Source organism: Pogoniulus pusillus, chromosome 22 (assembly GCF_015220805.1).
Source record: "Pogoniulus pusillus isolate bPogPus1 chromosome 22, bPogPus1.pri, whole genome shotgun sequence".
In the NCBI taxonomy this organism is placed as follows: Eukaryota; Metazoa; Chordata; class Aves; order Piciformes; family Lybiidae; genus Pogoniulus; species Pogoniulus pusillus.
In genome coordinates, this window is record NC_087285.1 from 565128 (window position 1) to 587500 (window position 22373).

At 55.9% G+C, this 22373-nt stretch overlaps 1 protein-coding gene across 6 annotated transcripts in view; it reads left to right on the top strand.

Moving 5' to 3' along the window:
- Positions 1 to 22373, top strand: part of NRG2 (neuregulin 2) — a 223790-nt gene that overhangs the window by 165748 nt on the left and 35669 nt on the right. For all 6 annotated transcript variants that reach the window (XR_010306347.1, XM_064161360.1, XM_064161359.1 and 3 more), the window contains one exon: positions 12274 to 12394. Coding sequence is in view for 5 of the 6 variants with exons in the window: in XM_064161360.1 (XP_064017430.1) it covers positions 12274 to 12394 (121 nt within the window). In the remaining variant the exon portion in view is untranslated. The remainder of the gene's footprint in view (positions 1 to 12273; positions 12395 to 22373) is intronic.

The window sequence follows — 22373 nt, forward strand, 5'->3', positions numbered from 1 at the left end:
GGGCACAGAAGAGAGGAGCTGCCTGTTGCTGCTCCTGAGGAGCCCATGAAGCACCAGAGAGCTGCAGTGGCCTTGCCCCTAGTGACAAGTGTTGTCTGTGTTTGTCACAGGCTAGGGTTGGCACTTGGCTTGGCACAGTGGCTCAGCTCACAGGCAGGAACTTGCAGGGATGGGGTTAACTTGATCGTGGCCATGGTCCTTGCTGCTCATTTCACCACGCAGAGCACTCAGCATGGTAACATGATCCTGGCACTGCAGCCCAAGCAGCTGAGGAAGCTTTGGGAACCTGTGGCTACAGACTCCTGTACAAACAGAGTAGGTCTGGGTGCAAAGCTTGGAAGCCTTCTGATGGAGGGGAATATGGAGGAAAGGTCAGAAAGTCAGAGAATGGGTTGGGTTGGAAGGCACCTTAAAGCTCATCCAGTGCCAACCCTCTGCCATGGGCAGGGACACCTCCCACTGGAGCAGCTTGCTCAAAGCCTCGAACACCTCCAGGGAGGGGACATCCACAACCTCCTTGAGCAACCTGTGCCAGTGTCTCACCACCATCATTCTCAAGAGTTTCTCCCTCCTCTCTACTCTCACTCTCCCCTCTCCCAGCTCACAGCCATTGTCCCTCATCCTGGCACTCCCAGCCCTTGTCCAGAGTCCCTCCCTGGCTGTCCTGGAGCTCCTTCAGGCATTGGAAGACTGCTCTGAGGTCTTCCTGAAGCATTCTCTTTTCTAGGCTGTACAGCCCCAGCTCCCTCAGCCTTTCCCCACTGGGGAGGTTCTCCAGCCCTCTGATCATCTTTATGGCTCCTCTGGACCCTCTCCAGCAGCTCCAGGTCATTCTTGTGCTGGGGGCCTCAGAACTAGAGGCAGTGCTGCAGGTGAGGTCTCAGCAGAGTAGAGGGGCAGAATCCCCTCCCTGTGCTGCTGCTCCCCCTGTGCTGGATAGCTGCTCAGTCTCTGGCCACTCTGGTCTGCAGTCTCCATGCCCCCCAGGAGCCAGCAGTGCTACAAACCTGAGGGCAGTGCTTTTGGTTAGGAGTGAATGGAGGCCAAGCAGCCCAGAGCACAAGCAGAAGTCATTGCACCAAGGGCCAGGTGCTCAGAGCAGTTTTCAGTATTAGGCTGACAATAAGTCCTGCAGTGGCTCGGGCTCAGGTCACTAAAACCTCCCAGCTGGAGGCGTGGTGGCTAATTGAGTGGAGCCCACACACACCTGGAGGTGTACGTGGGGCAGAGCTCCGCAGCAGCGGTGTGCTGCCTGCCTGCTGCCAGGCGCTACTGCTTGCTTGGTTTGCACACTGCTCTGAAAGTAGGCATCACATCTGCTGCTCTGGGTCACAGAGTCACAGAACCACGGAATGACAGAACACATCTGCTTGGCAGAGCCCTCCAGGCTCAGCCAGTCCAAGCCTCCACCAGCACTGCAGGCTCAGCACCAAACCATGGCCCTAAGCAGCAGGGCCACAGCTGCTTGGACACCCCCAGGGATGGGCACTGCAGCACTGCCCTGGGCAGCCTGTGCCAGTGTCTGAGAACCCTTCCAGGGCAGAAACATTTCCTGAGCTCCAGCCTGAGCCTCCCCTGGGGCAGCTTGGAACCACTGCCTCTGCTCCTGTCCCTTGGCACCAAGGAGCTGAGGCTGCCCCCTCCTCACCCCAACCTCCCTGCAGGCAGCTGCAGAGAGCAGTGAGCTCTGCCCTCAGCCTCCTCTTCTGCAGCCTGCACACCCCCAGCTCCCTCAGCCCCTCCTCACCCCCAGCTGCTCCAGGCCCTTCTCCAGCCTCGCTGCCCTGCTCTGGACAGGCTGCAGCCCCTCAGTGTCCTTCCTGCAGTGAGGGGCCCAGAGCTGAGCACAGCACTCGAGCTGTGGCCTCCCTGGTGCTGAGGATGAGGAGGAGATGATCCCCTCCTGTCCCTGCTGCCCACCCTGCTCCTGACCCAAGCCAGGATGCCAGTGGCTTTCTTGGCCAGCTGGGCACTGCTGGCTCATGCTCAGTGACTGCCAACCAGCACCCCCAGGTCCCTCTCTGAGCTGCAGCTTTGCAGCCACACATCCCCAGGTCTGTATCTCCCCATGGGGTTGCTGTGACCCAGGGGCAGGCTCTGGCCCTTGGCCTCATCCACTGAGACTTAGCCAATCAATAGATGTATGTAAAGATGTGTTGGACATATCCCTGCTCACTTCAGGGGGCTTGAACAAATGACCCTTGAGGATCTCTTCCAACCCAACACGTTCTCTGACCCTGTGCCCTGGTATCCCTAAGGCATGAAGAGAAGCACAGGGTGGAAGCTGTTGTCCCTGGTGGAACTGAAGCTGTGAGCCCAATGTTCCAAGCAGAAGCTGCTCTTCCTGACTCCATCCTCTGATCCCAGCATTTTGCTTCACTTCTTGGGCCTCAGATGTTCTGCCTGCAGAGCCTTCATGCTGGTGCTGCCTCTGCAGAACCTTTTTATGTTGTTGCTCAAACCCCTTCCTCGTACTGTCAGGTTGCCTCTGCTACAGGTGCTGGTGGGGACTAGGGAAGAGAAGAGCTGCAGCAGCAGAGTGTGCATTCTGGGCACCTTGTGGTAGAGAACAGCCTCAGAAAGCTGGAGGCATCCAGCCTGGAGGAGCAAATAGAAACTTGATAATAACACAGGACTTTTGAAGGTCCTTTCCAACTCAAACATTCTATGAGTAGAGCAATGTTGGTGCCCCTGGACTGGGCACTGGGTCAGTTTTGGGCCACTCACTCCCAGAAGGACACTGAGGGGCTGAAGCAGGTCCACAGAAGGGTACCAAAGCTGGGGCAGGGTCTGGAGAGCAGGGCTGGGGAGGGGCAGCTGAGGGAGCTGCTCTGGCAGGGGGTTGGACTGGATGATGCTTCAAGGTCACTTCCAGCCCTAACGTTCTGTGATTCTGTGAGCTGGGAGAGGCAGTGTGGAGCAGAGGAGGCTGAGGGCAGAGCTCATTGCTCTCTGCAGCTGCCTGAGAGGAGGCTGCAGCCAGCTGGGGGTTGGGCTCTGCTCCCTGGTCTCAGTTATTGGAAGGAGAGGCAGCAACCTGGAATTGTGCCAGGGGAGGGTTAGGTTGGGGATGAGGAAAAATGTCTTTGGTGCCAGAGTGGTCAGGGGTTGGCACAGGCTGCCCAGGGAGCTGGTGGAGTCCCCATGGCTGGAGGTGTTGCAGAGCCATGTGGCCATGGCACCTGGGGCTGCGGTTTGGTGCCCATGGTGGGGCTGGGCTGCTGTTGGACTGGATGATCTCAGAGAGCTCCCTGATTCTGTGGTTCTCTGACCTTGCCCCTGGAGCAGCTGCCTGCCTACGGAAGCAGACTTGGCACTCAGGAACCTTTCAACTTGCTCCTCGGTAGGAATCTGAGCAGTGCAGGTGGGAGATGGTTTAGTTAATGAGAAGGGTTAGGTGATAGGTTGGACTCAATGACCTCAGAGGTCTTTTCCAACCTGGTTAATGCTGTGGTTCTGTGATTCTGTGTGAGATATGGGAGTGCTGCCTCTGTCCTGTTGATCAGCACTACCTGATCCTCTGAGATGAGTGTCCTGCACTCTGCCATTTGTATCTTGGGGTGAACTCTTGGGTCTGCAGTTCTCCATCCTCATAACCCCCTCAGGAACCGCCAAAACCATTCCAGCAGGTGCCCTGTCAGTGAAATGTGAGGGTAAATATTGAGTCACCTCCAACCAACACACAGCAGCAGAACTTTTCTGAGCTCCAGGCTCCCCAGGCAGTTGCCAGGCAAGCTCCAGTCTCATTTTCTGTAGATCTAGCTGGCCTTTGTGAAGAGCAGAGTGTCCCAGAAGGCACACAGAGAGCTGCCCCAGGGAGGCTGGGGAGGATCAGCAGCTCCCGGAGCCTTCGTCAGCATAAATCACAGCAGCAGCGCTGCGGCCATGGCACAGCTTGGCCAGACCCCTCCTCATCCTCATGACAGGCAGCTGAATGAACTCTGCTGAGAGAACCTCAGCAATTCTGTGTTTTCTCAGTGTGTACAGGAGGCATACACAGAGCAGGCCACTTGTGTACACTCTGCAGCAGCTGAGCTCATCTGTCTGGCCACACGTCTAAATATTGAGAGAACCAAGTGCCTGGACTCTGTGAACCCTCCAGGCAGAGTCACTCCCACAGGGCAGAAAAGGCAGCAGCCAAGCTCTTGCTGTCTCCCTGCCCCCTCGACAGTAGCTGGAGCCTGTGAAAAATTAACCATCATTTATAGGGCAGGCTGCATCAATTAACTCTTTGCAGGGGTGGGATGTCAGCAGACCGCTGCCAAGAGGCCGGGCAGCTGCCGCGGAGCGTGGCTGATGTGCGTGGCACTCTTGTGTAAGAGCCCCTCACAGTCACTGGTGGCCTTTCTGAGGGGGTGCCTCGTGTGCAGGGAAGGCCACCTGGCAACGTCAGTGCCCCTGGCTCTGCTGCCTGTTGCCCTGGCATTGATGGCAGTGCTGAATCTCGCTGGTGTGGCTGTGGTGCTCTGCAGCTCTTTCTGCTGCACTGTCCTCACCAGCTGGGACAGCAGCAAGGCAGCCTGGCTCAGAGCCTCCACAGCCCTTCTGTCCTGCTCCTCACCTCCCTGCTCCATTCTGCTTGGCTCTTAGCCTGGGGCTGAGAGTAGCTGCAGAGCTGGCTGGCTGGCTGATGGGTGAGCTGCTCCAGGCCTCATTCCACCTTGCAGGAGCTCTGGGAGCAGCTTGCCTTTGTGCTTGCCTGCTCCCCTCAGTGGCACCTTGCCTATGCCCACTGCTCTGACCTCACCCTTTCTGTCCTGCTGCTTGCCCAGTGCACACTCACTCTTTCTTGCTCGTAACTCATAGAACCATAGAGAAGACCTCCAAGGTCATGAGTACAACCCCTTAACTAAGACCACCATGGCCATTAAATCCTTTCCCACTGAGGTACTCAGAGAGGCAACTGGTTACTGCACAGAGCCTCTTGTCACCTCTTGTCACTGCCTCAAACAAGTCCCTTTCTGCCCAGATTGCAGCTAACACCCAGAGCTGCTCCCTTGCCCATTCAGATCTCTGTTTATCTCAGCAATGTGACACCTCTGCAGGTCATTTGGGTTAGATAGAACTGTGTTGGAGGCTGAATGAACCACTCATTCTACCACACCAGCCAACAGGGAGTAAAATCTGCCTGGTCCTGTGTGGCATTTCAGATAAAATAGCTGCAGGAAGTCTCCATCCTTCGTATAGGTCTCCTTCAGGTACCTAATAGCAGCCTGCCAGCACCTAAAAGGGGCCTCCAAGCACACTGCAGAGGGACTGTTTGCAGAGTCCTGCAGGGCCAGGATGAGAGCAATAGTTTGAAATGAGAGCAGATTGAGATTGGCTGTGAGGAGCAAGTTCGGCACCAGGAGGCTGCTGCAACACTGCAACAGGTTGCCCAGGGAGGTGGTTGAGGGCCAGTCCTGGAGATATGGCAGGTGAGACTGGGCAGGGCTGTGGGCAGCCTGCTCTAGTGGAGGATATCCCTGCTGAGTGCAGGGGGTTGGGCTGGAGTAGCTCTGGAGGTGCCTTCCCACCCAAACCATTCTGTGAGCCTGTGGTCTGATGGCTTCTGGACCAGCAGGCACAGGTGAGCGGTGTTGGAGCAGAGCTGAATGAGCAGCAGTATCTGCAAAGGAAGTGCAGCAGGCTCACTGCAGCAGGCTCACTGCAGCAGGCTCACTGCAGCAGCACTGCTCACCCAGCTTCAGCTGACCCAGCACCAGGCCTTCCCAGTGACCCAGGCTGAACACGAAGCAAGGGAAAGCAGCCACTGGTGAATCTGGGAGTTACTCTGCTAGGGTGGTGGAAACCCACTGACATCTCCCTTGGCCTGGTTCCTCAGGTTCCTGCTTGTGGCCTGCAGCCCCACGGTGTGGAACAGGCCACATCTCAACCCAGACACAGTGAACATTTTCTAAGCAAGATGTTTTGCTTCACCCTAGCAGAGCTGCTCCCTCACCTGGCAACTCTCTCCATCCTCCTGCCACATGAGTTGCAGCTACTGTTCTCATAGAATAACAGAATGGGATGGGTTGGGTTGGAAGGAACCTTAGAGAGCATCCAGTGCCAATCCCCTGCCATGGGCAGGGGCACCTCCCACCAGCCTCATCCAGCCTGGCCTTGAACACCTCCAGGGAGGGGACACCGACAGCCTCACTGGGCAACCTGTGCCAGTCTCTCCCCACCATCACTCTCAAGAATTTCTCCCTCATCTCCACTCTCAATCTCCTCTCTCCCAGCTCAAAGCCATTGTCCCTCATCCTGGCACTTTCAGCCCTTGTCCAAAGTCCCTCCCCAGCTCTCCTGCAGCCCCTTCAGGCACTGGAAGGCTGCTTTGAGGTCTCCCGGGAGTCTTCTCTTCTCTAGGCTGAACAGCTCCAACTCTCCCAGCCTGTCCCCATAGTGTTCTCCAGCCCTTCATGGCCTCCCATGTCCTTGTGCTGGGTTCCCCAGAGCTGGAGGCAGTGCTGCAGGTGAGGTCTGAGCAGAGCAAAGCAGGGCAGAGCAGAACAGAGGGGCAGAATCCCTTCCCTGCCCTGCTGGCCATACTTCTTTTAGTGCAGCCCAGGACATGGTTGGCCTTCATCAACATGCAGTCCCAGCTGCAGTAACAACCCAGAGCAATCAGGCACCTCGAGTTGCTCTGGACTCCCTGTTACCATGGAGTGAGATTTTTGGGCTGTAATAGGTAAAGATCTGTGTTCAGTACATCAGAACTCCAAGCAAACATTAGGAGTTACCAGGAATGGCACAGAGAGCAAAGCAGAGCACCAGAAATACTGCATGAGCAGGGTGCTGCTGCCATCTGCAAGGGGACAACCAGCAGCAGAGATGATATAAGAACAGGCTGCAGCTTGGTCAGCCTCTGAGAGGCCACTAAAGAGACCCCACCTGGAGTGCTGTGTCGAGTTCTGAAACCCCTGTTATGTGCTGGAAGGTGTCCAGAGCAGGGCCAGGAGGATGAGCAGAGCTGGAGCTGCTCTGCTGTGAGCATAGGCTGAGAGAGTTGGGGGTGCTCAGTCTGGAGAGGAGAAGGCTCCCAGGAGACCTCATTGTGGCCTTGCAGTGTCTGGAGGGGGCTACAGAAAAGCTGTGGAGGGACTTTTTAGGGTGTTGGGTAGTGACAGGACTGGGGAGAAAGAATCCAAGCCAAAGGAGGGCAGATTGAGACTGGGCATTAGGAAGAAGTTCTTCAGCATGAGGGTGGTGAGAGACTGGCACAGGTTGCCCATAGAAGCCTCATCCCTGGATATTTTTATGGCCAGGATGGATGTGGCTGTGGGCAACCTGCTCTAGTGTAAGGTGTCCCTGCCCTTGCCAAGGAGGTTGGAACTGGATGATGGTTGAGGTCCCTTCCAGCCCTGACAGTTCTGTGATTCCATGGTGCTCCAGCTAGGCAGGAGATGCTGCCTGTGCCTGTAGAGCCAGAGGTGCTAAAGGGGAACAAGGAGGGTGGTGATGATTTCTTCTCATACAAGAGAAGGAAGGGGCAGGATAAGAAGCGAACAGAGATGTGTCTTTGCACAACACTGCAGCTCTTTCACAGACCTTGTACTGGCTGCAGGGTCAGAGTGGTTCAAACAGCAGCCAGAGGTCTGCCAGAGGCTGTTCAGTGTGAGACACTCATCTGACACAGGCTGCCTCTGAGCTGCTCAGCCCAGATGTCCAGAAGGAAATGCTCACTGCATGCTGATGCTGATCCTCCTTAAGCATTGTCTCTTGGCCACTGCCAGAGGGAAGACAAAGCTTTGGCTTGACCAGCACTGCTCACTTTGCAGGCTTAGAATGGCCTCCAGTTCATGACACACTTCTCAGGGAACTGGTCTGATGGCTACACCTCTGCTGCTAATGGACCTTGCTGACACACTTCTGTCATTTTGTGCCTTTGTGCCTTTTGGGGGAGAAAAGGTTCAGAACTTGCAGAAAACAGGATTGGAAAGATGACAGCTTCAACAAGGTCCTTCTAGGAGAGCTGCTCAGCTGTGCCCTTCTCAGGCAGGTACAGCTCTGCTGGCAGCTCTCTTTCCAGAAGTGCACAACACAGAATCATAAAGCTTGGTGAAGACCTCCAAGATCATCGAGTCCTGACACAAACCTAAGTAAACCACATCCCAAAGTGCTGCAGTGCCATGGCTCCAGAGCAGCCTCAAACACCACCCACCCAGTCCCGCAGAGAAGTCAAAGAGCAGGGCCAGAACAAGCAGAGGAATGGGACCAAGGGCCTGAGTGGGGGCCAAAGCTTACCAAGGCAAACTTCCCCTCTCTGCCCTGTCCCATGCCCACCAAGGCCAGGTGCAGAAGCCAAGGACCGGAGCTGCACTCTTGGCTTCAGACAGAACAGCTCCTCTGGGCATCTCTTTGCCCCTCGTCAGTGCTTTGCACTTAAGGAGAAGGAGGACTCAGAGGTGTTAAGTTACTGAGATGTGAGGTTTGAGGTCAGCAGCATCACAAACCCAGAGCTACATCCACAGCACCTCGCTGTGGAGGTTCAAGCCCCTCTGCAGAAGCTGCCTCCTGCCCTGCCCCAGCAGTGTGCAGTGCTTGCAGAGCTGCTCAGCACCAGCGAGTGGGGGAGATCAGCAAGGCCTGGCACCAGCTGCCAAGGTGTTAGCTCAGGGCAGGCAGAGGGCAAGCAAAGGGCAAATGCAGCAGCCCAGCTTGAACCACCTTTGTGCTACTTGGGCCTCCCAGGAAGCCCCGGTCCAGAGAATGCTCTGTGGCATCACACAGGACCAGGTGGGCACTTTGCACAAGGCAGGCACAGAATCAGAGGCTCACAGAATGGTTTGGTTTGGAAAAGCCTTCTGAGACCATCCAGTCCAACATCAGCCCAAGCCCATCATGGCCACCAACCCATGGCCCCAAGTGCCATGGCCACACAGTTCTGGAACACCTCCAGGCATGTGGAGTCCACCACCTGGGCAGCCTGTGCCAACCCCTGACCACTCTGGCACCAAGGAATATTTTCCTCCTCTATAACCTAACCTTCCCCTGGCACAGTTCCAGGCCATTGCCTCTCCTATCACCTGAGACCAGGGAGCAGAGCCCAACCCCCACCTCACTGCAGCCTCCTCTCCAGGTGCTGTAGAGAGCAATGAGGTCTCCTCTCAGCCTCCTCTTCTCCACACCAAAGCTCCCTCAGCTGCTCCTCCCCAGCCCTGTTCACTAGACCCTTCCCCAGCTTTGCTGCCCTTCTCTGGACCTGCTCCAGCCCCTCAGTGTCCTTCTGGGAGTGAGGGGCCCAGACTCAAGGTGTGTCCTCAGCAGTGCCAGTACAGGAGGACAATCTCACCTCTATCCTGCTGCCCACAGCACTGCTGATCTAGGCCAGGATGCCACTGTCTGGCTTGCCCACCTGGGCACACTGCTGGCTCATGTTCAGCTGCCCAGTAATCAGCACCCCTGCACGATGACTTTGGCTTCTAATTCCCAGGACTCTTGACTGCATTCCTGGGATCTGCCTACAGAAGTTTGGAAGTTTCCACATTTGAAGGTTTTTAGCAAAGGCTTCTTTGGTAGCTTGGCAAAAGGATGGTCTGTTTGAAAGCCCAGCACAGACTGCCCTGTGCCCTCTGCACACTTGGCTGCCAGCTTGTTGCTGTTCTGTGCCCTAGGGGAGCAGCAGCTCTCTACTGTGACAGGGCCAGGAACACACTCAGCCTTCACTGCCATGGGCGGCTTGCAGAGCCCTCTGGGACTGTTTGCTCTGCCTGGGCTGGCTGGGAACAGACAACCCCAATGGAGAGGGTAACTCAGGGCAGAGCACTGAAAGCTATTTCAGTGTTTGGTGTTTAACGAGGCCAAGGGCCAGAGCCTGCCCCTGGGTCACAGCAACCCCATGGGGAGATACAGACCTGGGGATGTGTGGCTGGAAAGCTGTAGCTCAGAGAGGGACCTGGGGGTGCTGGTTGGCAGTCACTGAGCATGAGCCAGCAGTGCCCAGCTGGCCAAGAAAGCCACTGGTATCCTGGCTTGGGTCAGGAGCAGGGTGGGCAGCAGGGACAGGAGGGGATCATCTCCTCCTCATCCTCAGCACCAGGGAGGCCACAGCTCGAGTGCTGTGCTCAGCTCTGGGTCCCTCACTGCAGGAAGGACACTGAGAGGCTGCAGCCTGTCCAGAGCAGGGCAGCGAGGCTGGAGAAGGGCCTGGAGCAGCTGGGGGTGAGGAGGGGCTGAGGGAGCTGGGGGTGTGCAGGCTGCAGAAGAGGAGGCTGAGGGCAGAGCTCACTGCTCTCTGCAGCTGCCTGCAGAGAGGTTGGGGTGAGGAGGGGGCAGCCTCAGCTCCTTGGTGCCAAGGGACAGGAGCAGAGGCAGTGGTTCCAAGCTGCCCCAGGGGAGGCTCAGGCTGGAGCTCAGGAAATGTTTCTGCCCTGGAAGGGTTCTCAGACACTGGCACAGGCTGCCCAGGGCAGTGCTGCAGTGCCCATCCCTGGGGGTGTCCAAGCAGCTGTGGCCCTGCTGCTTAGGGCCATGGTTTGGTGCTGAGCCTGCAGTGCTGGTGGAGGCTTGGACTGGCTGAGCCTGGAGGGCTCTGCCAAGCAGATGGTTCTGTGGTTCTCTGGTTCTGTGTGCAGCCTCACTCTCTCAGGCGGTGCAAGGCGTTGGATTCCCTGTGGAAGCAGCAGATACTGAGGCTGGAGGATGCCTTGCTGCAAGCTGTGCCTTGTGCAGTGTGTGGGCAGCACCTTGGGCTGCTCCTGCGTCCCTCAGCCCAAGGAGCAAGCTGCTCCTGTGCCCATGCACCCCAAAAGCAAGAGAGCCACAACAACATTGTTTAGCTGCCAAGCATCACCCAAAGGTTGGAGGCTTCAGAGGGTTCTGGCAGCCCTCCTTCGCCTCTGGGGGCCTGGGCATGCGTGGCAGGGTCTGGGCTGGAGCTGCAGTGCCAGAAGTTGGCTGTGGGGTGTGGGCTGCAGCCGCAGGCAGCAGGACAGGCACTCACGGCAGCCTCTGAGTGCCTGCGGGGGCGGGATGGGCACAGGCCGTGTCTGAGTGGGGAGCAGCCCCTCGCTGCTTCTCCCATGGTTCTGGTTAGCTCTTGCCCAGGGCTCTGGCTCCAGCCTCCTACCCAAAGCCTGTGTCACTAACTCCTCCAGGAGTTTCTTCGTGCTGTGGCAAGGAGGGTGAGGCAGGGCATCTCCTCAGGGACCTTGGGTACAGTGAGAAGGACGCTGGGATGTCAGCAGCAGCCACACTGCCGGTGATGGAACTGTGCCAGGGGACAGGCAAGGTGGGCAGCCCAGGAAGGGGGAGTGTCTCAGGAGATGCAGCATGCAGCTGGGCACAGCAGGTGCTTCGGAGTGCCCAGGCCTCCTTTCTGTTCTCTGGAGGTCTGCACTCCTCAGAGCTGGGCTGCTTGTGCAGCCTGCAGCAGTTGCTCTAGCAAAAGCCTCTTGCCTTCCTAGAAGCCTTTATCTTGCCCACAGGGACTCTCTGAGCTATCAGTTTGAGTCCTGTGGAACCTGCTGTAGGTGAACCTGGTGTGGTAAGGGAGGGTTGGATTAGATGGTCCCCAAAGCTCTCTTCCAACTCCCCCATTCTGTGACTCTGTGATTCAGAGGCAGGAGTTGGAGGCACATTCTGGGAGTGCCATCAGCTTTGCCTGCAGCCTTACCTGGCTGGAAAGCTTTTCTCTGGAAAGAAATGTGACTCTGGAGCAGCCTCTGCAGCCCAGGAGGCCTGAGCCCTGCTGGCTGCCTCCCTCTGCACTGAACGGGGCTGCAGACTTCTGCTGCCAACTGCTGCTTGGGCTCTTGGGGCATGACAGACAAATGCTCAGAAACAGGGGAAGGAGGGGGGTGGAGCAGGTCTTGCTTGCACCGCACCTGTCCTGGGCCACTTGTTTGTGTCTCCTCCCAGAGAGAGGGAGCTATGAGACGCTCCCTGCACCGGCTCTGGAGCCTGCTCCGGCACCCTGAGGCAGATCAGGCCTCAGCAGCTTGTCACCATGGCTGTGTGACTGTAGCACAGGCCCTTCTGACCTCCTGCCTGTGAGGGGAGGACAAGCAGAGGTGGGAAAGGAGCCCTTTCCCCTACAGCTTGTCAGAAAAGGCTCTGGTCCTGCCACGCTGGCTGCTCTGCTTAGGGGAAGGCACTGCTGCAGCTCCTCACTTGCCTGGCACTCCTGCTGGGAAAGGAAAGGACAAGCCCCAGCCTCAGGTCCTGGGCAGGTGAAGGTGGGTCTGAAGGCACAGGCTGAGCTTGTTGCTCTCAGTGCACCTGAGCAAAGATCCTTGCCCAGCAGAAGCAACAACAGTCCATCCTCTCTCTCTGTGTTTTCTTCCCTTGCAGTAACCACAACTCTCTCCTCCTGGTCTGGGCACGCCAGAAAATGCAACGAGACAGCCAAGTCCTACTGTGTGAACGGAGGGGTCTGCTACTACATCGAGGGCATCAACCAGCTGTCCTGCAAGTAAGGGAGAGCAGCTCCTGCGCCAGCGTGGACAGCACTGGGTGGGGGCAGAGGAGAGCTGGGGGTAACTGCCAGCAGGGGGGTGGCTCTGGAGCGCTCTTGGCAAGTGCAGTCTGAGCTGGGCAGGTTCAGAGAGGGAGATTAGAGGGGAGGGGGGGGGAGACAGGAGACTTCACATTTCCTTTTCTGTGTGAGTGCCACCGATCCCTTTGCCTGACTCTAGCCCTCAGGAAAACTGTGTCCTGGCAGTTTCCTTTCTCTCTTTTCTCTTTCTCCTCTGCAGCTTCAGGGAAGGTTGGGTCCCTTTTGTTCTCCCTGAATGGGGCCAAAGCCCTGATATGTCCCCCTTGATATATTCTCCTCTCTGAGCAGAGGATTTCCCCAGTGCACAGCCACCTCCCTCCTCTGTGGCAAGAGGCTGGACTTGCCTCTTACCTCTCCTATCCCACCTGATGGGCTCAGAGGTGGGTTCAGCATGCAGCTGTTCACCACTCCATGACACTTTGTGTTTATTCCTCCTTTTGAGATGCTAAAACCTGCAAAAATAAACCCAGGAGAAAGTTATGCTTCAAATGAGCTTTGCTGGGGAGGTTACAGCAGGGCTGCACAGCCTGAGGGATGTGAAATGGTCTGGGAGACCTTTTCAGCTTTGGTTCAAACCTGGCTCAGCCACCAAGCCCGGCAGCATCCCACAGCTCCCTCTCTGAGCCTAGTGGGGCCTGTGAATGAAAAGCACAACCTGAGTGTCCATGCTGGAGATGTGAGTGCCCAAAGCCTTCCTCTACCTGCCTCTGGCCTCCTGTGGAGTCACCAGGGGGTCTGCATTTGCTGAGCAGATGCACTCAGCTTCTGAGCTCACCTGGGGATACAGACTCTGCAGCTTGTGCCCAGCCTGCAGAAGCTCAGAGCTGGCTGTTTCCTGCCTCTGTGGCCCCGAGGCCTCTCCGTGGAGATGCACAGCCAAAGGTATCAGGACCTGTGTAGCTGCCAGTGGAGCGCTGCTGCCGCTCTGTGCTGTGCTGCTCACTGGGCACCTCAGCTCCTCCAGCCTGGAGGGACAGGTCTGAGCAAAGCCATCACCCCTCCCGCAAGGGCTGGGAGCTGGGCTGCCCTTAGCACAACTCCTCCCTTCTCCCAGGACTCCTTTGCTTTGGCGGAGAGCGCTAGGCAGGGCCATGTGGAAGTGCCCTCTGCTGAGCTCCAGTGCTCTTACTGCCCTGGGCAGGATGGGATGTGGTAGGAAGGACACAGGATGAGCAGCATCTTCCCATGCTGCCAAACTTGCCCTTCAGACATGAGAAGAGCTGAGCAGCACAGCAACCAGATGCTGTGCTCCTCCAGAGTTGCCTTGTGCATGAAGTGAGAGCAGCCCTTGTGCACCACAGCCCTGTGCTGGGGGGTCCTTGTCTCTGCCGCTGCTCAGTGGCACAGTAAATTCATCTTGCTGGTGGTGCCCACAGGAAGAGTAGGGGCAGCCAGTGACAGAAGGTCACAGCCACTATCCTGGTGGAGCTGTGTCCCGGGAAGTCCCAGCAGCTCCGTGCTGGCAGCTCCCAACCCTTGAAGCCTGGAGAAGTCTCTGAATTAACAGCTCTGTCTGCAAGCAACGTGGTGGTGCACAGACCAGAGACCTCAAGGCTATTTCTTTTGGGGAAGAACTTGAAGAACTTGGATCCAGATCAAGCCTTTTGGAGATGGATCTGTTATGATGCCAGCAAGAGCTCTCTGAACTCCTGCCACAGGCAGCTGTGGTGGTGAGGCTCCACTTCTCCTAATGAAGGACACAACCTAGCAGTCAGCAGGTGCCTGCAGCAGGCAGTTCTAAGCAGAGGAGCTGCAAGGCACAGCCTGCCTTCAGTCCAGGCTGCTCTGAGAGCTGCTGAACAGAGAGGAGGCTCGGGGATGGCCTCCAGTAAGACCTGATGTGCTGCATGAAGCAGACATCATTATTTCATAGCATGGAAAGCCTTCACTGCTGACTTGCAGACAGGAAAATGGCTCATTTGCTGATGAGTCCCAAGGCACCAATTGCTCAACCCAGGTGGGAATTGAATGGACAGGACAGCAAGAGGAAGTGCTTTGAAGGTCTGCACTGCCAGCAAAGGCAGGTTTGCAGCAAGAGGACTCGAGAGCCCCAGGAGCTTTCCACACAGAACAGGCATCTCTGGTCTTACTGCTGGAAGAGATCCCTGGGTGCCCACTCTCCTGGGAGAGGTTTAGCATGAAAGCAAAGACTGAAGAGAAGAAACCCAGCTTCTGGAGTGGTGTGGGGTTACAGCCTGCAGGAGACAAGAGTTATTGAGGAAACTGTTTTACTCGCCCAGTGCCACGGAGGGCTCCTGGGGCAGGCTGCTGATCTCTCTGCAGATGTTTGCCTGCAAACCAGCCCAAGGCTGACTGCTGGCTGCACCAAGACAGGAGATCTGCTGTGATCTGTGACACCGTGCCACAAACTTGGTGGAGAACCTAGAGGAGGAAAAGGCTTTGACCTGCATGTCCAAGCTCTGTCACATGGGAGCCATCCTTGGTCCTCCATCCAAGATGTGCCATGGGGGAGACCTGTGGTCCTTCTGCACACAGCCTCTGGGAGCTCAAACGAGCCACATGAGCATCTTGAGACAGGAAGAGCTCTGTCTGTGGCTGCTCCCACTTTGCTCTTCTGGCTGGAGTCAGCAAGGCCTCAGGAGGCCTTCTGGCACTGTGTGAAGGCTGCCAGTCCTCCTTCCCTGAGTGCTAAGGAGCACCACAAGAACCCTGTGATGTCACCAAGCACCACAGGAGCTCTGTGATGTCACCAGGCACCACATCAGCCCTGTGATGTCACCAAGCACCACGGGAGCTCTGTGATGTCACCAGGCACCACATCAGCCCTATGATGTCACCAAGCACCACGGGAGCTCTGTGATGTCACCAGGCACCACATCAGCCCTATGATGTCACCAAGCACCACGGGAGCTCTGTGATGTCACCAGGCACCACATCAGCTCTATGATGTCACCAAGCACCACGGGAGCTCTGTGATGTCACCAGGCACCACATCAGCTCTATGATGTCACCAAGCACCACGGGAGCTCTGTGATGTCACCAGGCACCACATCAGCCCTATGATGTCACCAAGCACCACGGGAGCTCTGTGATGTCACCAGGCACCACATCAGCCCTATGATGTCACCAAGCACCACGGGAGCTCTGTGATGTCACCAGGCACCACATCAGCCCTATGATGTCACCAAGCACCACGGGAACTCTGTGATGTCACCAGGCACCACATCAGCCCTATGATGTCACCAAGCACCACGGGAGCTCTGTGATGTCACCAGGCACCACATCAGCCCTATGATGTCACCAAGCACCACGGGAGCTCTGTGATGTCACCAGGCACCACATCAGCCCTATGATGTCACCAAGCACCACTGGAGCTCTGTGATGTCACCAAGCACCACATCAGCCCTATGATGTCACCAAGCACCACGGGAGCTCTGTGATGTCACCAGGCACCACATCAGCCCTATGATGTCACCAAGCACCACGGGAGCTCTGTGATGTCACCAGGCACCACATCAGCCCTATGATGTCACCAAGCACCACGGGAGCTCTGTGATGTCACCAGGCACCACATCAGCCCTATGATGTCACCAAGCACCACGGGAGCTCTGTGATGTCACCAAGCACCACATCAGCCCTATGATGTCACCAAGCACCACGGGAGCTCTGTGATGTCACCAGGCACCACAGCAGCCCTGTGATGCCACCAAACACCACAGGACCACAGTGGTGTCACCAGGCACCACAGCAGCCATCAGGTCCCAGCCTTTACAACAGTCAGGAAGCAGAACTTTGGAGTGTCCATGTCCCTCACCTGCCACCATCCTGTACTCAGCTTCTGGAGTGGGTTTGTATTGTCGGCATCTGCCCACAAGCAGAGGAGTCCTTCCTTGTAGATGTTGCCCTGTCACTCTGGAGCAAGAAGAGCAGATGGGTTCTCTTCTCCTGAAGCAGCTCCTGCTTGGGTTGTTGCAGACATCCCCTAAACTGGCAGCTGGCCTCTCGTGTGCCATTTTCCACCAGCTTCCCCAGCAGTGTTTGCCTCCTGGCCTTTTAAGTTCCAAGGAACAAGCGTCTCACTGCAAGCCTGCCTCCTCCATCCCTTTTCAGTACACTTCAGCTAGATCCTGGACCAGGGAAGAGCCCAGAAGAGACTTGAAGCTGCTCCAGAAGCTGTGTCCTTTTTGGCTTGCGTGCTGGCACAACCCTGAAAGAGAAGGAAATCCTCCTCAGGCTGGTGGCGAAGGAAAGCTGCAGGCGGTTCAGCTGGCATGCCCTGCGGAGGCGCTGCCTGGCAGCTGGGCGGCTGGCAGAAGCCTGATGCACCTCAGCGTGGCCCCAGCCCTGAGCCACGCAGGCAGAGGACTGACTCAGCAGCCCTGCTGGAGTCACCAGCCCCAGGCTGCTGCTGACAGGAAGAACTTCTCAGTCCTTCCCCAGCCCACTGTGCTCAGAGAGGCCTTACAAGTGGGGCTGGTTTCTCACCATAGCTGCAGGAAGTGGCCAGTGTGAGTGGAGCAATTCCCAGAGCCTGCAGAAATGTCCCAGACAAGCAAGACTGCAGGCCTGAAGTGGGGCTGGGCCACAGAAGAGTGGTGCCTGGCTGCTGAATGCAGCTCTTGGGAGGGTTAGCAGCCTCTGATCCACCTCAGTTCTGGAGCCCACTGGCTTCTTGGTGCTGCTTGGAGCAGTTTGGGGCTGCTCTAATCTTTCATTGCTGGGTGCCATGCCCCATGGGCTTGTGCTACTGTAAGCTTCATAGCAAAAATGTTCTTGGCTCATGTTACCTACAGCTGGGATCTTCTCAGCCAAGGAAAGCAGCAAAGCCAAGCCTCAGCTCTGCCCACTTAGGAGTGCTTCTTGCATGCTCTTTATCTTGGGTGAGGAGCTCAGGTTCCAGTGGTCTGTCTGTGCAGCCTATTCACTGAGTCCTTTTTGCAGCAGACCCTTGAGAAGCACCAATGTGGAAGCTGATCCTGCAGCAGCGAGGCAAAGGCAACAGTGCAGATCCTACTGAGCCTCTAGAGCTCTGCTGGAGCTGTGCTGTTGTCTTCACTGTCCCCAGAAGTGGTTGAGCTCTGCTGTTGTCTTCACTGTCCCCAGAAGTGGTTGTGGTTTGGGCTTGACTCTCCAGCAAACATCCCTTAATTAGCTGCTTTGGATGAGGCTTCTGCATTTATTCTGGTTGCTCTTTCTTTCCCATCAGCGACTTCACGGCGCCTTCTGTAGCTCTCCAGAGGCCACCACCTGGGGCTGTTGAGGGGACAATGACAGAACTGTCTTCTTTTCCACCCTTTTGTGGACATGGTTGAACATCTCCAGTTGCTCTTCTCTGCCTTGTGTCCTTCTGCCTCAGCTTCTCCTTCCCCCAGGACTCTGAGGCACCTGCTGCTGCTCCACCATCTCCTGCACCAGGGAGCTGCCCAATTTGGCAAACTCTGACTCAGATCTGAGGGAGCAAAGGAACTCTGCCAACTCTTGCAAGGCTTAGATCAACAGCTGGGCAGAAAGAGCTTTGCTTCCAGCAGAAACGTGATGATGATGTTATTAATAAATAATAATTAGCAATAATTATTGCTGTGCCCTGATACAGGGCAAAAGGTCAAAGAGTCTCCATTTTCATAAACAGGCTCCCTTCAAACAACATAAAAAAGAGTCAGTCAAACCCTTTTGGTTTGTGCTTCCTGAGATGCTGTATTTGGTGATCATCTTACTGCGCTGGTTTTTTCCTCACCATGTAAATATTCATCCTTGAGCCCAAGGGCAAAACTTTGGGAGTGTTTTTGAAATGGGGTTAAAACAATAAAGAGAAGACAAGAAAAGGAAGGAAGGGAAAATAACAGAAAAGAAAAGAAAGGAAGAGAGAATAGATGAGAAGGAAAGGAAAGGAAAGGAAAGGAAAGGAAAGGAAAGGAAAGGAAAGGAAAGGAAAGGAAAGGAAAGGAAAGGAAAGGAAAGGAAAGGAAAGGAAAGGAAAGGAAAGGAAAGGAAAGGAAAGGAAAGGAAAGGAAAGGAAAGGAAAGGAAAGGAAAGGAAAGGAAAGGAAAGGAAAGGAAAGGAAAGGAAAGGAAAGGAAAGGAAAGGAAAGGAAAGGAAAGGAAAGGAAAGGAAAGGAAAGGAAAGGAAAGGAAAGTGTTAAGGAAAGGAAAGTGTTAAGGAAAGGAAAGGAAAGTGTTAAGGACTCCCTCAAAACTTTGAACCCTGGAGGCTCCACAGAATCTGGAGAGAAGAACCTGCCCAGTTTTGTCAAGGCATTTGTAAGCAGCAAGTTTCCAGAGCTGCCAGGGTTTTTCCCTTCTCTTACAGGAGGTTAGGAACAGAGGGATGGAGATCAGCAAGGGCAGTCTTGGGGCTTCTCCACACTGTCTAGAGAGGGGACAAGGTGCTGGCCACAAGAGGCTGATGCAGCCTTGTGCTTCCCCAGGACCATCCCTACAGACACAGCCTCATCTGCTTGCCTTGGCCTCTGAGGAGAGCTGTGTTGGGGCTCTGTGACAGCAGGGAGTGGAGCACCAAAGTGGCCACCCAAAGCCTCTTGACTGGGCTCAAGGAAGTGCAGGAAGAAGAATGCTGTGATCAAAGACCATCTCCTGGCTCTCACCTTAGTGAGCCTTAACTTTCAGGTTATCCCTCAGGGCACTGAAGAAGAGCTGCCCAGAAGCAGATGCTGCATGCAGAGTGGATGGATGCTTTCCAGTGCTCTTCCTGCCCAGACTGGGGACTCCTGTGGCATGCACACTGGGAATGTCTTTCCTAGAAGTTCCATCTGCAGTCACAAATCACCTTCACCAGCCTAGAAGTATGAGACTGAGACAGCTAAGCAGAAGGGACCCATGAGCACTGCAAGCTTTCAAAGCTCTCCTGGTCACTGCCACTGCCAGCATGAGGGATCGAGACCCACGGACACCAGAGCAGCACAGCTCTTGACCATCCATGTGCCAGCTTGGAGGCGACAGATAGTGCTCATGTTCATGAGGGCTTCTTACCTGTCACTGTTCTCAGTGCTGATGCAGGAGTAACTGCAGATGAAAGCCTGAGCTGTCCTAGATGCAGACAGTCATCCACTGCCTTCTGTCTGGAGAGCTCCTCTGCCCATACCAGGCTGATTGCAGAGATCTGAAGGTGGTCTATGTGGCAGCTGTCATGACATCAAAACATTTTTGACACTTCCCTGTTTGCTGTTTCACTTCTCCCCAGTCTCTTTCCCTGGCTGTTTATCTCCTTCCACCGGTTGTCATGTAACTGTGAGCCTTCCCACCACGGCCTGCAGCTTCAGCCCCACTGAAGCGCCCACCTTGGCTGGCCTTCAGTGGGTGCACCCCTGAGATGGCTTGAGCTCCTTGAGGTGGGTAGGAGATCTGCTTCATTGGCAGCACCCTTGAGGCTCTTTGGTGTGCTCACAAGGCAGATGACATCCCAGATCCCAAGCACGTTGCAAGCTAAACTGGACACCCTTGAAGACTGTGGGAAGAGGTTCGTGGCAGTGGTGATGGATAAACCTCAAACAGGACTAGGAGAGCTGCTGCTCTGGGTGCCTCGTTCACAGCCCAGTGCCATCTCTCAAACGTTCCTCCAAATCTATACTTCCCTCGGGCTGTCCTCGTGAGTTTTCAGCACCCACTTGCCTCGGGGTTGTGCTCTTTGATTGCCAACAGCAACATCTTCACTTCCCAGCTCCACCTTCCTCTGCTTCCACAGCCCTGCCTTGGACTGGGGTTTCCTTGGGATCTGGCTGGGCTCCTTGGCATGGATCGACCTGGCTGGTCCTGTGCTTGGAGATGAACATCCAAGAATGAGAAAAAGAGGGAACTTTGCAAAGGTGCTTGCCTGAACAGGGGCTCAGATCTGCACAGAAGTGACTTGTGTATGACCAGGGAGTTCAGTGAAGCCCTGAAGTTCTCCCCAAACAGTGTGGGGTGCAGAAACAGCCCAGCACACTCCTGCATGGAGGTGTTAGCACAGAAAATAGGTGGAGCGCAGAAAGTAGGCTGTGAGGGTGCCCAAGCTCTGTTGCTTGGTGCAGCCCTACCAAAACAGCAGTGAAAGCCACCAAGAGATCCAATCACTCATGCAGGGGCTTCAGCTGCCACCTTCTATGAGAGGGACAGCAGGTGACAGCCTTGGAGAGCTGGGAATGCACTCTGTAGGGGAAGGATGGACAGGGAGCATGAGGGCATCAGGTGGAATGGAGAGCTTATGCAGCCTGTCATTGGCTGTGTCTTCTCCTTGGATCATGCTGGATCCAGAGGTCTGTCTGCAGGTCCCCTGTAGGCATCCAGCACCTAGCACTGAGGCTCAGGCTCCCCCTGTATTCCCATCAGGCTGTCACACAGGGGCTGTGACAAGGGCCAGCAGAACCCTCCACGCTCCAGTGCAGTGCCAGCAAAGGGCTCCAGGCAGGGATTAGACATCTGTGCTCTGGGCAAATGGAACCAGCCACATCCATTGCCACAGCTGGGAGACCTTTACACTGTGTCCTGCCTTGTGCCCAGCCACATGGTGCCTCCACCAGTCCTTCTCCAGACCTTCGGCTGAATTCCACCTCTCCCATTCAGGGCCCAGCCCTCCAGCTCAGGCTGTTTCCTTGCTGGCCTGACAGATGGGCTGGGGTGACCTGGGTCTGCACAGCTGCCATGGCTGCTGAGAGCTGCCGGATGCCTGCCTGCTGGGATCAGTGGGTGTCCCCGAGGGAGAACCATCACGAGCCCAGGTTCTGGCCATAATGAATTGGGAAGACTTCTCCAGTTCTACCTCCTCCCAAGGGAATGAAATACTTGCTGAAAACCTCTGTTCCCATCAGCAAGGAGAGAGAAGTAGGAATTAATCTCTCTTCTTGACTCCTTTTCTTGCCACTTGAGCTGCAGATCTAAACAGAAATGTGTCAAGAAGGACAAATGCTGCCATAGTCCTCCAGCAGCAGCACACAACTGAGCTGCCAACAAGTGTTGGAGATGCCAAGCTTCAGTCACAGCAACCATCAAACCGTCCCTTCCTCACCCCCTCTGCTGTGCCTGCAGCCTGGGAGCAGGCTTAGCACACCTTTGGGAGGCATGAAAGTGCAGATCTGCACTGCCCATGGGGGCTGGCAGTGAGGGCGTGGCACCTGGACACGGACTTGAGCCTGCCCCACCCCATCGTGCTGGACAAGTCAGCTGCCGCTGTGCCCAGCCTGCTCTGGCTGCTTGCTGCCCTTCGCGATGGACTGGTAGGGACCTCAGGCTCTGCCCCACACCCTTTTGTTAGGGTGTCCTTTTGCTAGGCTGTCCTTCAGGCCCTTCTTTGCAGACCAGCTGGGGCCTGCTGATCACTCGAGGGACACTGTGATCTTGTGGGTGGCAGCTGAGAGTGAGGAAGGACTGATGTGTGAGGTGCAGCCCCCAGCCCCACTTTGGGAGGCTGGAGAGCAGAGGTTAAGTCTCTGGCTGTCATGAGAGAAGCCTCTTGCGGACAGAGTGGGGAGAGGTCAGCTGGGGAGGGAGCTGAGGGATGGGCAGGTAAGAGCTGAGACTTCCAAGAAAACCAGGAATAACTTTGAGGGACTGCCCAAGGAGGCCAGAAGAAAAGATATGAAGTGAGGGAGAGGGATAAGTACCTGGAGAGAAGCCTTTGACTATCCACAGCTGAGCTCCCATCGCTTCCTAGGTTTACTCTCAGCCTTAGTGTGGCACAACACACCATGTGTGGTCCAGCAGCTCCCACAGCACCCCAGTCCACATCCCTGTGCTCCCCAAGCCTGGCTCAGCCTGGGAGCTGCTCGGAGGGAGCTAACTCACAAGCTGGTGCACATGCCTGGTGGCCCATGTTCTCAGCGAGCCATCCCTGCCACTGCAGCATCATGCTAACTGGTGCCCTTCAAGCCAGCACACCCCAGCCCACCATGTAGCACTGGTCAAGAGTCTAAGAGATACTGGCAGCTGGACAGCATGTGACACCT